Raw genomic sequence first — 17,036 nt, forward strand, 5'->3', positions numbered from 1 at the left:
ACGAACACTAGGAAACCAGAGCAGGAAGTTTGGGCGCCACCATAGACCGTAATAGGAATTACGGCTATAGCGGCGCACACTGAGTAACTCTGGTGCCGTCAGAAGACAGAGCTGAAGTTACTTTTTAAAAACACTAATTTGCCTTCCAGCAATCGCTGTAAGCCGAATTACGTATTTCCCCACCATCCACGTCGACCTAGAGGGGGAATAGTAATTAACGCTGCCGGGAGTTGTGCAGGAGCAGGGTTAGCCATATACACCCTGTATCCTGGGCCCAAGTCTCCCGGCAGCTTTTTCATAGGTTCACACCACATGAACTTTCAACAAGGCATCAGTTAGAAACACCAAAAACACATAACACACACACTAAATATTACATTTACCAAGAACCATCACTTACTACTACTCTGGTACCCCGGTCCGTTTGCAATGCTCCATCTTCTCTTCACACTGGTTGCAGAGACTGCAGTTTGTATCTACCTGCAGTGTTGAGTGTCCGCCGCAATGCATGCTGGGAGATGTGGTCAATGGATGAGTGCACAGAGAATATACTTGCATCCATGGACTACATCTCCCAGCATGCATGCTCACAACACTGCCGGGAGATACAAACTGCATTAGTTGCAGCCAGTCTGAAGAGAAGATGCTGCATCCCAAACATTGGTACTCGTTTCGCTTTAGTATTGGAAGGATATTCAAGAAGGAGACAGACTGAGATAATAAGATTAAAAAAAAAAAAAAAAAAAAAAAAAAACTGATATTTTGCTCTACTGCACAATCAAGAGAGTTAAAACGTTCTACTCACTGGCAAATTTAATTTAAGAGCATCCACTGGCTGTTGAAATGGCCAAGCAAACTGATGCTTCCATAGCGTCTTAAGCACCGTTTTAAGCAAGTACTGCAACTGGTTGGTCTGACGCTTGGGTTGATTTGGCCTTGTTGTTTCCGGTGGAGGAGGATTAATCATGGAGGTCTGCGGCTGTGTAGGAGGGGCAGGCTGTGGGGCCCCAGACATTGGAGCCCCTTCCACTCCGTCGCCCATTCCAGATGTGGCCCTCAGACGTGTACCAAGCCCAGTCTCGGCTGACATGCCAGAGCTCCCATCGCATGTAGGCCTGGTGACCTATGAAGAGGGGAAAACAGGCATTTAATCTTAAAAAGCTTACAAAGTATTATTACTAAACATTGTAGTACATTTAAAGTGGACTTAAAAGTCAGAACTTCCTCTCTACTGTAAAAGATAAGCAACAGCATAATAACCTTTACACTAAAAAACATCTTTGTTACAGCTGATACAAAAATTTGCAGTGTTTATACTTCTCGATTCATAGAAGCAGACATATTAAGAGTCTGTGCTTTGAGCTTATATGCAATCTCTGCCATGGCAGTCAGCTGACACAGGGGAGAGATCAAATTAGAATTTGTGATTCAACACAAATGAAGGGGAATTAAACAGGCTAAACTCTCTACATACATACAGGGGGCATTTCTCTATGTTTTCCTTCTGTCCTGTGCAAGAGTTCAGGTCCATTTTAAATAGCCAGATTAACATTTACAAAAGAAAAAGGAAAAAAAAAACTGCCCGTGCCCAGCACCAATTTTTGAGTGCAAATTACCACTAATGCTGATCAATAAATCAAACATTGCTCATTCCTTTGAAAGGAAGCAGAGCATTTTAGGCAAACTGAACAAAAATGACAAAGTCTGCCTACTACTCATTAGGATCAATGGCACAAGTCAAACAGGACAGTGCCCAGCGAGGGCTTGTTCACACCTAGGGAGTTTTCGCCTTTAAGCGGCAGCGATTTGCAAAATCGCCCTAAAAACGCATGTGTAATGATTCCCTATGAGAGTGTTCACATCTGAGCGGTTCGATTCAGATTCGCTCAAAGCGGTGCCTGTACCATTTTTGGGGCAATTTGCCTCAATGGAAGATATAGGGAAATCGCAAAGCACTTTAAAAAACGCTTTGTATAACTATTTCCCCAGCACTTTCATGAATAAATATAGTGGGCCAGATTTATCAAAGCATTACCGACAGTTTTTTCTTCTAAACCGGTTCTAACTAGCAGAAGAACAGTTCTGCATGATAGTAAGAAACTTCCCAAATCCTATGTAATAGTGGCAGTTTAGCGTGGATTTCCAGAGCTACACTACAGTTAAGAAAAAGTGCAAATCCATTCCTTAACTGCTGCAGATTAATAAGTGCTCATTAGCAGTTCTACAGATAGTGCAGGCTAGATGTGATTTGTGAAGGGCTCCTCCCCCCTCAGGGCTGGAACCCACAGGAGCGCTTTTGGCAGCACTTTGGCAGCACTGCGATACGCTAGCAGTTTGCCAAAACACTGGGCTAATGTTAATGGATGGGGCAACTTCCACAGGAGCGTTTGCGTTTCCCAGAAACGCAAACGCAGGACCTGCAGCATTTTGGGAGCGTTAGCGCTTCAATGTAAAGTATTGAAACGCTAGCAGAAACGCTCAGCAAAACCTAAACTGAGCGGTTTTGCTAGCGTTTTGCGGTTCAGCACACTAACAAAATTAAAAATAATTCACAGGACCAATCAGGATAAAAACGCGAAACGCAAAACGCTACACAACCGCTGAGGAAAAAAATACACTGTTGCAAAACGCGACCGAAAACTCGCATGAATCAGCTTGCAAACCGCTCAGGCAAAACGCTAGCGGTTGCGTTTTGCGTATTTCAGTGGGTTCCAGGCCTCACTCAGCTTGCTGACAGCAGGTGTGTTGGTTACCTCAGCAACAGCAATTCTCCTCACACACTGCACTGTCTGAGAGACCTTCCTAGCTCCTTCTATTCCTTACAGTTTAAGAAGGAATCTGCACTATCTAGTGAGTTCTTAAGGTGGGCACACACGTCAGATAAAAGTATTTGGAAAATGAAAGATCATAGACCAATTTTACCCCCTTTCATATAGTATGAGAGCCATACTCTACCCAGTCTATTCTATGGAGCTGAACTCCGCATCAGACAGAAATCTTTGCAAGATGCTGCACACAAAGATGCTGTACACATTCAACAGATCAGTATCTGCAAAAGATCCATTCCTGCAAAACGCATTCATAGTCTATGATATCTGCAAATCATCATACACACCTTGTTTAACGGGCATTTATCTGCAGATGAATGTCCATTAAACAAGGTGTGTATGGGATCTGCAGAGGTCATAGACTATGAATGCATTTTGTAGAAATGGATCTTCTGCAGGGATTGATCTTTTGCAGATACTTATCTTTTGTGTCTGTACAGCATCGGTGTGTGCAGCATCTTGCAAAGATTTTTATCTGATGGGGAGTTCAGCTCAATAGAATAGACTGTGTAGAGTATGGCTCTCCTACTACATGGAAGGGGGTAAAATTGGTCTGTGATCTTTCATTTTCCAAAGACTTGTATCTGACATGTGTACCCACCTTTAGGATGTCTGAGACAGTTCTGCACGGATTTCTAAAAACCTAATAATATTTTGTCTCAGACACTCTTGATAAATCTGGCCCATTGTATTTATTCATTTCTGGATGAAAGAGTTCACTTCCTGACTGACATCAGGAAGTGAAAAAACAGAATCGCTCTGCAAAAGTGCTTTAAAAAAAAAAAAAAAAAAAAAAGCGCGCAGGTAAGCGCCAAGAGGCGCTAAAAATAAATCACGCAAAAAAGAAAAGAAAACCACTGGCGTCAGCGATTTTAGATGTGAACAAAGCCCAAGTATAAGCCTGCATATGGTGACATCCTCTTTACATCAATCATTTTTTATTAAAACCATGGCTGTAGATAGATCTGCATCTCCCTATAGAATCCCTGCAGCAACCACAGCCATGCTTCTCTCATCATAAGCTGGCCTCTCCATTGATGCACAGACTGCTTTTAGGCCTGGAACCCACTACAAATCGCAATCGCTAGCGTTTTTAATGAGCTTTTTGTAAGAGATTTCACGAGCGTATTTTGGCGATTTTGGTAGAGATTTAAAAGTGTCAGCGTTTTACCAGCGATTGTGTAGGGATTAGCGGTTTTAATTCTAATTGGTTTTTGAATTCTTTTTTTTACAGTGTGCAGTAATGTAAAAACGCTAGCAAAATCTCTCTGTGTAGGCTTTGATGAGCGATTACGTCAGCGTTCATATACTTTACATTGCAGAAACGCTAAAAATGGTGCATGTCCTGCATTTTCGAATATGGTAATCGCAATAATTTCAGTGGAATTTCAGCCATCCATTAACATTAGCTGAGCGTTTATGGAAATCGCTAGCCTTATGACTCGCTCGCTAAACGCTCAAAAAAAAAATCACTCTGGTGGGTTCCCGTGTCTTTAGGGCTGGTTCGGCGTTAAACACTCCCATTCAAGTGAATTCGGCGTTTGCATGGAACGCGGGGTTCAGATCCCGATTTTCACTGGCGTTCGAGGAGCCCCTGGATGCTACAGCGTCCTGGGATGGTTAATCGCCGCGGCTAATGTTCCCCTGTGGGGATGAAAAACACCAACCGCAATTGAAAGCCACAGAAAGCCCAAACGCAATGTTGCCGAGAGCCAGCCCTTATGCTAGGTACACACGATGAGATTTTCTGGCCGATTTACTGTCAGATCAATTATTTCCAATGTGTCCGATCTGCTATCCGATCGATTTCCGAGCATTTTCCGATTGATTTCCGTTCACTGAAATAGGAAATCGATCGGAAAATTCTCTGAGATCGATCGGACAGCAGAGCGGACATGTTGGAAATAATCGATCTGACAGTAAATCGGCCAGAAAATCTCATAGTGTGTACCCAGCATTAGTCATGTGAGAAGACAGGAGGGTGTACCTATACTATATAAAAAAAAAAAAAAAAAAAAAAAAAAAAAAAAAAAAACAGCTCCACATCCAAAATCTGGGGCAGACAGAAAGGCCTTACTACCATTGTACCTGTGTATAAGGCCTCGTTTACATCTGCTGTGCTGAGAAACGTGTGAAAGCGCGTGGCCAAATCAACTCAAGCTCTTGTGCGCGCTTTAGTGCGCGTTTGTGCGTTGCGCTTCTTGAAGGCATGTTTTGCTTAATGTAGCAGTTGTCAATAAAGCTTTGTTTTTCTATGTAAATGTATTTTTGCCAAATAGGGGTAAAAAAAACGCTTCTATGCGCTTAAAAAGCGCACCCATTTACTTGCATTGATGTGCGCTTTACAGCTCAGTGCACAGAAATGCATGCAACCCTACGTTTTTGTAACGCTGCTCAGCGCAGCGGTGTGAACCAAGCACATTTAATTACATGGGAAAATCAATACCTTGCTGAACGCACAGGGCAGTGCGCTGTGAAAAGCGCACAGAGTTGGCCCTGATGTGAACGAGGTCTTAGATGTACAGATGCTGAGTAATATGTTGGCGCTTTATAAATACAATAAATAAATAGATGCAATAGGACCTTTCAGAGCTATTCCCACCCTCTCTTTCCAAAACGAACACTGAACAGAGGGCGACAATACTGCAAAGAATGCGGCTTTAATCTCAGTGGGAAATTGAAAAGGGATCATTTTAAGCCAGAATCCTTTAAAAATAAAACCATAAGCTTTCAGTGACCGATGAGGGCAGAAAATCATCTTCCCAGTTCATTTTCCAACAATAACAGTAAATTACTGCATTAACATTTTCATGGACGCAATTTGGGTTTATAGTGCAAGGTCAATCAACAACTACTGGAGCAAAGCACACCTTTGGATCCTTCAGAGGCTTCCCACATCCTCCTGGAGAGCACCTGTCTCACACCTGCACAGTACCACAGAGCCTCTAAGGGCTCGTTTCCACTATTGCGGTGCGGAATCGCCTGGATTCCACCGCTGATGAAATCGCATGCGGATGCGAATCCACATGCGTTTTTTGCCGCGAATTCGCATAGGTGAGGGTATATGCGATTTTAACCATGTCACTGCCTGTGTGAATTTACATTGGTACCTATGCGAATTCGCATGCGAATTCGCGGCAAAAAACGCATGGGGAAAACGCATGCGATTTCCCTATTAAATACATTGTGTGCGATTCGCCTGCATTCCACACGCAGGCGAATTCTGCAGGGTGTTCCGTGCAGATTTTCTCTGCACAATAAAACGCTCCCGCAGACGCAGAAGTGGAAACAGGCCCATTCACTTATATTGTCTATGCGAATCCGCATCCGCAAGACGCATGCGGATTCGCGATAGTGGAAACGGGGCCTAAGTGGGAAAAGCCAAGCCCGGGTGGCTCCGAGCTATTGCATTCAACTTATTGGCAAGCCCTCAAAGAGGTTCAGGGGGTTTCAGCACTGGATCAGTGGAGGCAAGAAGGACGAGGGAATACTCTGGGTTATTGGGACTTCCCTACAGCAAGTACTCATTTAGAGAACTTTTTTGCCCTACAGATACATTTTAAAGGACCACCTGAGCTGATAGGTATATGGCGGCTGCCATATTTCCTCAACTACTTCAGGACCTTGTATATTAAAATCTACATCCTGTCTATGAATGTTAGTTTCTGACACGTAGATTTTTTTCCTCCAGCATTCTTGTGTGCTTTGACAGCTGGCACCTTCTGGAATGAATGGGGAGCGATTTTGATTCGCTCCTGATCATCTGATCACTAGAATCGCATAATTATCACTTTTTCAGTCTTAAAGAGAACCCGAGGTGGGGATCTTAGAATAAAATCTATACACAGAGGCTGGGTCTGGCTATAGTGCCCAGCCTCTGTTGCTAGTTGAATTCCCCCTAAGTCTCCCCTGCGCTCCGCTCTCCCCCATAAATTATAGCCGCGCTGCCGACACGCAGCGTGTCGCAGCGCGCTGTTTATATCCCTAGTGTCACTCACGCTGCTCTCCCGCCTCCTGCAGAGCGCCAGTCCCCGCCCCGTCCCTTCCCTCCCCGCTGATTGGAGGGAAGGGACGCGGGCAGGGACCGGCGCTCTGCAGGAGGCGGGGGGAGCGGCGTGAATGACATTAGCTAGGTAAACATTGCCCAACAGCGCAGCTGTAATTTATGGGCTAGAGCGGAGCGCAGGGGGGGGGGGGGGGGACTTAGGGGGGATTCAACTAGCAACAGAGGCTGGGCACTATAGCCAGACCCAGCCTCTGTGTATAGATTTTATTCTAAGATCCCCACCTCAGGTTCTCTTTAAACCTATTTCCCCCCTCTATTTAGTGCCCATGCAGTGTACCTAAAAAATAAATCTACATAAATTTGACACTTCTGCATAGAAAACATATGGATCAATCTGTTTCTGGAAGTTTTACTGCTGCAATTTGAGATATTTACACATTTTTGGTTGAAAAATGTAGACAATTCAATTTTTTTTTCATTTTTTTAAGCATATTCTCTTTTAAAAACATAAGCAAATTCCAGATCCACTCATAATTTCAAAAGAAAGCCCTACTTGCCCTAAAAAAAAAAAAATTAACTCAAGCAAAGGCATAGAATTGTGAAAACTGGCTTGGTCCTGAAGTGGTTATCAGTTTGCTGGCAGTGCTGCTGACCCTTCTGGCTGCTGTAGTGTCTGAAACGCACTTGAGAAACAAGAATGCAGATAAAGCAGTCAGAAACATCTTTTATTCATTTTTATTTTTTTTTGTGGACCTCAGCCTTCTATCTTGCCCGGACTGGCATCCACATGTCTTCAGTCAGAAACATCTGATCTGCATGCTTGTTAAGGGTCTATGGCTAAAGGTGTGTACACACATTTGAGCAAAGTCGCCTTGGGTGACCTTGCTGGGCCGGGCTGCACAGACGCGAAACAGCTTTGTAGCTGTGTTGCCATGCAGGGAGGCAGAGGGATGAAGAAGAGGCGCATAAATGATGTCACGTGGTGGGCAGGGTATCGGTGTCTTCTAAAGAACAGACACTCAGTGCTCGTTTCCACTAGCGCGAATCCGCATGCAGACAACGCATGCGGATTCGCATAGGCAATACTAGTGGATGGGACTGTTTCCACTTGTCAGTTTTCATTTGCGTTTTTCTGTGCAGGATTTTTCTGCACAGTAGACCCTGCAGAATTCGCCTGCGTGTGGAATGCAGGCGAATCGCAGACAATGTATTTAATAGGGAAATCGCATGCGTTTTTTCCCGCGATTTCGCATTGAAAGTAATGTAAATTGACACAGGCAGTGACATGGTTAAAAATCGCATATACCCTGCCTATGCGAAATCGCGTCAAAATCTGCATGCAGAATCGCATCCGCATGCGATTTCATCAGCGGTGATATGCGGCGATTCCGCACCGCAATAGTGGAAACGGGCCCTCAAGGGGGTGAGTTGAGGCAGAGTTTTACATTTGTTTCTCTTTGCAGGAAGCACTGAAAGAGTTAAAGGACAAATGAAGTGAGAGGGATATGGAGGCTGCCATATTAATTTCATATACCAGTTGCCTGGCAGCCCTGCTGATCTATTTGGCTGCAGTAGTGTCTGAATAACACCAGAAACAAGCATGCAGATAGTCTTGTCAGATCTGACTTTAAAGTCAGAAACACCTGATCTGCTGCATGCTTGTTCAGGGGCTATGGCTAATAGTATTAGCGGCAGAGGATAGGCAGGGCTGCCAGGCAACTGGTAATGCTTAAAAGGAAATACATATGACAGCCTCCATATTCCTCTCTGTTCAGTTTTATTTTAAGCCTCAGCGTTTACATTATGGTGATAGCTGATTAGACACTTCAATCTGGCTAAACATAAAGTGAATTTCTTCAGCAACAATACGTGGAATAAAGACTTTATTGTGAGCTGTGCAAGAGTTTGGGCTCACTTAACAAGGAAATAAATATGCCAGCCTCCTTATTTCTCTACAGCCCTACATGGCACGACTTACAGATTCGGGCTGCGTCTTTGCAGCACAACAGGACCCACGGCAGAATGGGAAACAACCGAGGCACCCATTGGGAACCAGCCCTTAAAGCTAGTTTACACTGGGCGCCTTTTCGGAGCTTTGCTGATCGCCCGCTATCAGCAAAGCGCTGCTGCTAATGTAGCCCTATGGATACATTCACACTGCAGGGTTTGTATTTGCGATCAATAGCAAACACGCTGCATGCAGCACTTTGGGGGCGATATCGCTTGTGATTCTCGTTCTATTAAATGAGACTCACAAATGCAAATCACAGAGAATCGCAAGAGTTTGCCCGTGAACCTGAACGTAATTGCAGGCAAGCGCCAAGTGTGAACCAGCCCTCAGGATGGCCTCAGCTGAAAATCTAACACCTTTGCAGGATCCACATAGGATACTCATTCCTGTGCAATATAAAAAGCTAAGAGGCAATTCAGCACAACATATCCAAGCTAAAGCAAAGCCATCAGTGCTGTGGGGTGATTATTAAATCAAAAAGCATTCAATCACAATACACACAGGGTCATAATATGACCCTTAAAGAGACACTGAAGCCAAAAAAAAATATATGATATAGTGAATTGGTTGTGTACTATGAATAATTACTAGAAGATTAGCAGCAAAGAAAATATTCTCATACTTTTATTTTCAGGTAGTGTTTTTTCTAACATTGCATTATTCTATAATATGTGCAGATTACACAACACTCAGCATTCAAAATGATTCTTTCAGAGCAGTCTGTGAAGTAATGAACTCTCCTCTAGCAGAGAAAAGACCAAATTACTTACGGTAACGTCTTTTCCAGTAGTCGCGAAGACAGCACCCCTAATGAGACTTGTCTCCCTCCAACACACGGACAGGAATCTGCAAAAGATTTAAATTTGCATAATAGGCGGCCCCAGTATATAAGGCATTAGTCATCAATTACCTTCAGTTCTATACAAAAGACACGGACACCGCAATAATGCTCATATAATCTTTAATCCGAATTTTTTTTTTTTTTTTTTTTACCCAGGGTGGGTTGTAGGGGTGCTGTCTTCGCGACTACTGGAAAAGACGTTACCGTAAGTAATTTGGTCTTTCCCAGTACGTCAGCTCAGACAGCACCCCTAATGAGACGATATACACGATATATAAATTCAGGGAGGGACTACAGCCTGCAGAACTTTTCTGCCAAAGGATAGGTCAGAATTAGCCAAAACATTAAGCCTATAGTGCTTCATGAACGTGTTCTGGCTGGACCAGGTTGCTGCCCTGCATATCTGTTCTATCGAGGCTCCTGCCCTCTCTGCCCATGAAGTTGATACAGCTCTCGTGGAATGTGCTTTTACTGGGAAGGACAGCTGCCTGCCCTGTATTTGATAAGCTTCAGTAATCGCTTGTTTGATCCATCTTGCAAGTGTTGGTTTAGAAGCTTTACTTCCCCTGGCATTCCCTGAGAAGATTACAAACATTGCCTCGGTCTTCCTCCAGGATTTAGTCCTTTCCAGGTATTGAAGCAAGCATCTCCGAACATCTAAACAATGAAGCGTCCTTTCTTTGTCATTCGCTGGATTATCACAAAAGGAAGGAATTAACAATTATTGCGATCTGTGAAACTTAGATACTACTTTAGGCAGAAATGCAATGTCCAATCGTAGGGTGATCCTATCCTCTGAGACCACACAATACGGCTCTTTTATGGATAGGGCCTGCAACTCTCCCAATCTTCTTGCGGTTGTGATTGCCAAGAGGAATGATGTCTTTAAGGATAAAAACTTATCAGATGCTTGTTCTAAAGGTTCAAATGGAGGTTTACATAAACCTTGCAACACAATATTCAAGTCCCAAGGAGGTATCCTTGTTCTCACCACAGGCTTAATTCTCTTTAATGCCTCAAAGAAACGTATAACCAACTCCTCCTGGGCTAATCTTCTCTCCAGGAAAACGCTCAGAGCAGACGTCTGGACTTTTAGGGTGCTGGTACTGAGCCCCTTCTGGAACCCAGATTGTAAAAATTCCAGGACTGAAGCCATGGAATTGTTGACCATTGATCTCTCAACACACCACTCATTAAAGATCTTCCAGGTTTTTTGATAGATCTGATGAGTCACCTTCTTCCTACTCTGGATTAAAGTGCCAGCCAACTCATCTGAGAAACCTCTTGCCTTTAACAAACCCCATTCAGGTTCCATGCCGTAAGATGCAGAAGCTCCGGATTTTGATGAAAGAATGGCCCCTGAGACAGAAGCTCCGGATGAGGAGGAAGATTGATTGGTTCTGATACCCTCAAGGCTTGAAGTAACGTGAACCAGGGTCTCTTTGGCCAGAATGGCACAATCAGAATAACTCGTGCTTGGTCCTGTATAATCTTGTTAAAAACCCTGGATAACAGAGGTATTGGAGGAAACGCATACATCAAATGGAAGCCCCAATTCACTGAGAAGGCGTCCACTGCCCAAGGATTGTCTTTCGGGTGGAGGGAACAGAACTTCCGACACCTGGCATTCTCTTTCCTTGCGAATAAGTCTATCTCCGGACATCCCCAATGAGATGTAATTTCCAGAAGAATCTGAGGATTGACTGACCATTCGTTCTGATCCAAAGCTTTCCGACTCAACAAGTCTGCCAGGTGATTTGAGGTCCCTTTCAAGTGGACTGCCCTCAACGATTCCAGATTTGCTTCCGCCCATCTGAGAATGCGACCCGATTGGCACCACAGCAGGTGACTCCTTGTTCCTCCTTGACGGTTCACATAAGCCACCACACTGCTGTTGTCTGATCTTATTAGAACATGATGGCCCTGGATCTGGCTGCTGAAAAACTGTAAGGCCTGCCCATACTGCTTCGAGCTCCCTGCTGTTGGAGGAGCTTGATTTCATCTGGTCTGACCACTGACCCTGAGCTGGTCGAAAGTCCATGTGGGCCCCCCATCCCCACGCACTGGCATCCGTCGTTATCGTCGTCTGAGAAGGATAATTCCAGAGACGACCCACGGATAGATGCTTCTTGATCTGCCACCACATCAAGGATACCTTGATACTGTGGGGAATCATCACCGCCTTGTCTAGGGAACTTGACCTCCTGTTCCAGTTCTTTAGAATCCACACTTGTAATTCCCTTGAGTGGAGCTGGCCCCACTGAACTGCCGGGAATGAGGCTGTTAAGTGACCCAATGTGGCCATGGCCCTTCTCAGCGAGGCTGATCTTGATTTCTGAAAAGAAAGAACAGTATTTAGTATAGAAGAAATCTTCTTATCAGTCAGAAAAATTCTTTCATTAACAGTGTCAATGTTGAACCCTAGATATTCCATAGATTGACAAGGGGTCAGAGAGGATTTATCCCAGTTGACAAGCCAACCCAGGGACTGAAGGAATGAGAGACATGAGTCCAAATGGGCATACAGTAACCTCTCAGAGGAACCCCAAAGCAATAAGTCATCCAAATAGGCAATAACATTAACAGACTTCAGTCTTAGAACTGCTAAGACCTCTGACATGACTTTAGTAAACAACCAGGGTGCAGAGGATAGCCCGAAAGGAAGAGCATTAAATTGAAAATGTCTTACCTTTCCTTTCAACTGGACTGCAAATCTGAGGAATTGCTGAGAGGAGAGATGAATGGGAATATGCAGGTACGCATCTTTCAGGTCCAGAGATGCAAGGAAACTGTCCTTCTGTAAAAGATGAATCACAGAAATAATGTTGTTCATTCTGAACTTCCTGTACTTTACTGACTTGTTTAGACCTTTTAAGTTGAGAATGAAGCGAAAGCCTCCTTGTGACTTTGGAACAAGAAATACTGGAGAGTAAAACCCCCGACCCCTTTGACATGAGGGGACCTCCCGAATTACCCTTTTGAGAAGCAAGGATTTTACTTCGGCCTGAAGGGCTAGTTGTTTTGTATGTCCTAATGGCAGAGGAGTGACAAAGAATCTTTGGGGAGGTAACATTTCGAACTCTATTTTGTATCCTTCCAGGACAATGTGCAGAAGCCATGGGTTTGTGAAGTACTGATGCCATATTTCGTAAAAGTGGGCTAACCTCCCTCCCACTGGAAGCCTGATGTCATTGTTTTGTAGTCTTGCTAGTTGAGGGGGGATTGGGCTTCCCTCTCTGGTTTCTGTAAGGAGCCCACCTCTTTCTGGAGGTGGTGGGACGCTCATTGGATTCTGACTTTGGGGGCCCGCGAAAGGACCGTTTGTATTGAAAGGACCTTCTCTTAGTGGGGAAGTTTTTCTTAGTGTCAGCGGTTCTATCTAAGGTCTCATCAAGTTTTGACCCAAACAAAAGACCCCCTTCACAGGGAATGCCACAAAGTCTTGATTTAGAGGAATTATCACCCCCCCCAAGTCTTTACCCAAACCCCTCTTCTAGCGGAATTTACTAAAGCAGTTGTTCTTGCAGTTAATTTCACAGTGTCATCAGCAGCATCAGTGAGATAGTCCGTAGCATTAAACAGATTTGGGAAGTCGTTAAGTATCTCCTCTCTCGGTACACCTGAGGCAATCTTGGATTGTACATCCAAGAGCCATGTTTTCAAAGATCTCCCTACTGCGGTGGAAGCCACTGCCGGCTTAAATGTTAATGACGATGATTCCCAGGCCCTACGAAGGATATTGTCCATCTTCTTGTCAATGGGATCCCTAAGATTGCCAAAATCTTCAAACAACAAGTCAGTCTTCCTTGAAACCCTCGATAATGACGGATCTAGCTTAGGCGGAGGTCCCCAAAAAGCCTGGTCATCCGGATTAAAAGGATAGCGACTAGACATAGATCTAGGCCAAAAGGCTCTTTTCTCAGGACTATCCCATTCTCTCTTAATCACGGACTTCAGAGAGGAATGAACAGGGATAAATTGAGATTGGGGATCCGTCAAACTTTCATACATCTGATCAAGGGCTGTCAAGGATCTCTGCTCAGTCTTTATACCCATTGTTTTATGCATGGCAGCAATAAAGTCTTTCATAAGCTCAGGAGAGAAGGCAAACCTATGTGGTCTGCTTCCCTTAATCACTGCCTCCTCCTCAGAAATTTCCTCAAATGCAGAAATCTCTCCCTCTGATAGTTCAGATTCACCCAAATCTTCCCCCGACCTCTTTCTCTTAGTTCCCAGAGGAATAGGAAGGGCGGCACCTGATCCAGCTGGAGACATAGCAGCAGCAGGAGGATTCGTAACAACTATTCCAGAAATGTTTGCAACAGGATCCACAGGCAACACAACAGGCACAGTAGAAATATTAGAGGTAGAAGCAGTGCTCATAGCCGAATCCTTTATCTCCTTAATAGCAGTAGACATTTCTGCTCTCATCCAGCCCATCAAGTCTTTAAACACAGCAGGAGACTCATTCTTTACAATCTTATCAGTGCAATATTGGCATAATTTCTTAGAGGAGGAAGAAGAGATGCGATTGTTGCAGATAGCACATTTTTTCTCAACCTTGGTGTCTGTGCGTTTGTCCTGACTGGAGTGCGCACTCGATTTATCAGATCTTTTGGGCTAAAACACAAACAAACAAATCTAAATTAGCCAAGAACCCCCATGAAATAAGTCATAGAAAAGCTAGCTAAGCAGTGTGCATATAACCACTTGCCAGAGGGGTTTCGGAGCCAGACTCCACAGATAATGCTGGAGAGGGTCCTACAGCGTCCTCCATGATCCCAGCTTACAACACATCTGAGACCAGGATTTGAGAGGCTAAAATACCTGCTCCTGAAGAATTTGCATAATCCCCAGCTGAAGCAGCTCACCGCCGCGGCCCCTGCCGCCTGCTGCACTTCCGGGTCACGTGGGACGCCAGCGTCGTGACCACTTCCGGATTTCCGCATCGGAAGTTTCCATTGCGTGCCCCTGCACGCATAAAAACGCCGCCTTCCTAGGAGAAGCCTCCTAAGTGCTGCCAGGCTCCACACCGCTCCCCCTGAAGCGGACTGCCCAGGAAAACCTCCGCAACAGAGCCCCAGCCGCCTGATTAGATGGCTCCCTGGAGACCTCTCCCTCCTACACGTCCGGACAGGAAACTAGAACTGAAGGTAATTGATGACTAATGCCTTATATACTGGGGCCGCCTATTATGCAAATTTAAATCTTTTGCAGATTCCTGTCCGTGTGTTGGAGGGAGACAAGTCTCATTAGGGGTGCTGTCTGAGCTGACGTACTGGGAAAAGTAAACAGTTCAATTACAGTTGAGATAATAAAAGTCAGATAACAGCCCTCTCCATGACTAACTAAGGCCACATACACACATCAGACCATAGTCTTTTGAAAATGAAAGATCACAGACCAATCTTACCACCCTTCATGTAGTATGAGAGCCATGCCTACACAGTCTATTCTATGGAGCTGAACTCCCCATCAGAAAAAAAATCTTTGCAAGATGCTGCACACACAGATGCTGTACAGACACAAAAGATCAGTATCTGCAAAAGATCTGTTCCTGCCAAGAATCCATTCCTGCAAATTGCAATGATAGTCTATGAGATCTGCAGATCATCATACACACATGATTTAACTGACATTCATCTGCAGATCAGATCCACCAGGATGGATTTTAAGATCTGCGGATGATTGCTTGATCTGCAGATGAATGTCAGTTAAATCATGTGTGTATGATGATCTGCAGATCTCATAGACTATCATTGCAATTTGCAGGAATGGATTTTTGTCAGGAACAGATCTTTTGCAGATACTGATCTTTTGTGTCTGTATAGCATCTGTGTGTGCAGCATCTTGCAAAGATTTTTTTCTGATGTGGAGTTCAGCTCCATAGAAAAGACTGTGTAGAGTATGGCTCTCATACTACATGAAGGGTGGTAAGATTGGTCTGTGATCTTTCATTTTCCAAAGACCATAGTCTGATGTGTGTATGAGCCTTTAGTCGGAGAGCTTAATGGCTTGTTTGCATAGAGATAACAACTGGAGTTTCTCAACTCTTCCTGTACTGGAAACAATTAGACTGATGTATCTGATCTTAATGTTTTATTTCTTAGCTGTACTACACATACAAATCATAATATCATCATTTTTTTTTCGCTTCAGTGTCTCTTTAAAGAGAGATAAAAAGATAGCAACATAAGCAAACTGTCATCAGCAGTACAACCGTGCATGGTTCTTGGGTAGATCAAACTAGACTAAATGCCACCCTGGAATACAAGAAACACAAGTGGCCCTTCTGCGTTCAGTGACTGAAAACTGGAGATTAAAGCAAATGTGTGTATGACAAAAAAATTCTGAAAGTGTACCCGAGATGATGGAATGTATAACATACCTGGGGCTTTCTCCAGCTCCCTTCGGTCTTATCGCTCCCTCGCCACCATCCTCTGCTATGGTCCCGGTAACTTCAGCCAGTCGGCAGGGCGGCCCTGCGTGCTACCCTATTGCGCTGCCATGGCTGGGAGCATTCTGTGTCTGCGCAGTAGTACTGTGCAGGCATAGAACGCTCCTGGTGACAGGCACACAGGCAGCCCAACGCATACGCAGTAAGCCCGACTCCTGAAGTTACTGGAAGCCGTAACAGAGGATGGAGGAGGGGAGAGGACAACCGCGCGGGACGGATCAGCCTGAAATGGGCTGGAGGAAGCTCCAGGTATGTATAAAACTTTTAACATTCCATTAATTTATCTCAGGTTTACTTTAATAATTCATATACAGATGCAACAGGTGATGAGGAACTGCAAATCATTTTTTGTAGATTTTTTTTTATTTAGGTTTTCAGTCTCAGGAGGGAGGTGTGCGGCTCTACGCCCTGCATTTGCCTTCTTTGTGTGAGAATGACTCTTGGTTTACCTAAACGACTTGTCCTGCATCCAACTATTATGCTGGGAACACACGATACGGTTGCGGTCGATTCTCTGTGCGACTTATCTTCCGCCCGTTTTTCCTCATCTTTTTTCCATTCACTTCTGTGAGACATCGAAAACAATCGAGTGGAGAATCGGATATGACAGAATTTATCTAAGGCATCTATCAGAACGATTCTTCCACAAAAACAAAACGTGTTCCCAGCATTACTTTACAGGGCCAACTGGGATAAGAAATGTGACTGGTTGCTATGAGAAACATGGGCAAATCATTTACAAGCAAAACCATACTAGCTTTACTAGGCTGCTGGAAGACCGCAACTCACTAATTCTGCGACTGATATTACAGCTAGTGAAGGTAACAGCTGGTCAATGCAAGGTACTAAAAGTAAGGTGGGGAGGGGTGGGCACAATTAACTCAGCTCTGTGT

General features: G+C 44.4%; 1 protein-coding gene across 5 annotated transcripts in view; it reads right to left on the reverse strand.

The window, feature by feature from the left end:
* The window catches only part of BRD4 (bromodomain containing 4), a 128,041-nt gene that overhangs the window by 48,166 nt on the left and 62,839 nt on the right, over positions 1–17,036 (reverse strand). For 4 of the 5 annotated variants that reach the window (XM_068274574.1, XM_068274573.1, XM_068274572.1 and 1 more), the window contains exon 2: positions 806–1,123. In XM_068274574.1, coding sequence (XP_068130675.1) covers positions 806–1,090 — 285 coding nt within the window. In that variant the 5' untranslated portion in view covers positions 1,091–1,123. Of the gene's footprint in view, positions 1–805; positions 1,124–16,592; positions 16,644–17,036 lie in introns of those variants that run through there. The other variant, XM_068274575.1, reaches the window with a different exon arrangement.

This window comes from Hyperolius riggenbachi, chromosome 3, assembly GCF_040937935.1.
Source record: "Hyperolius riggenbachi isolate aHypRig1 chromosome 3, aHypRig1.pri, whole genome shotgun sequence".
Lineage (NCBI taxonomy): Eukaryota > Metazoa > Chordata > Amphibia > Anura > Hyperoliidae > Hyperolius > Hyperolius riggenbachi.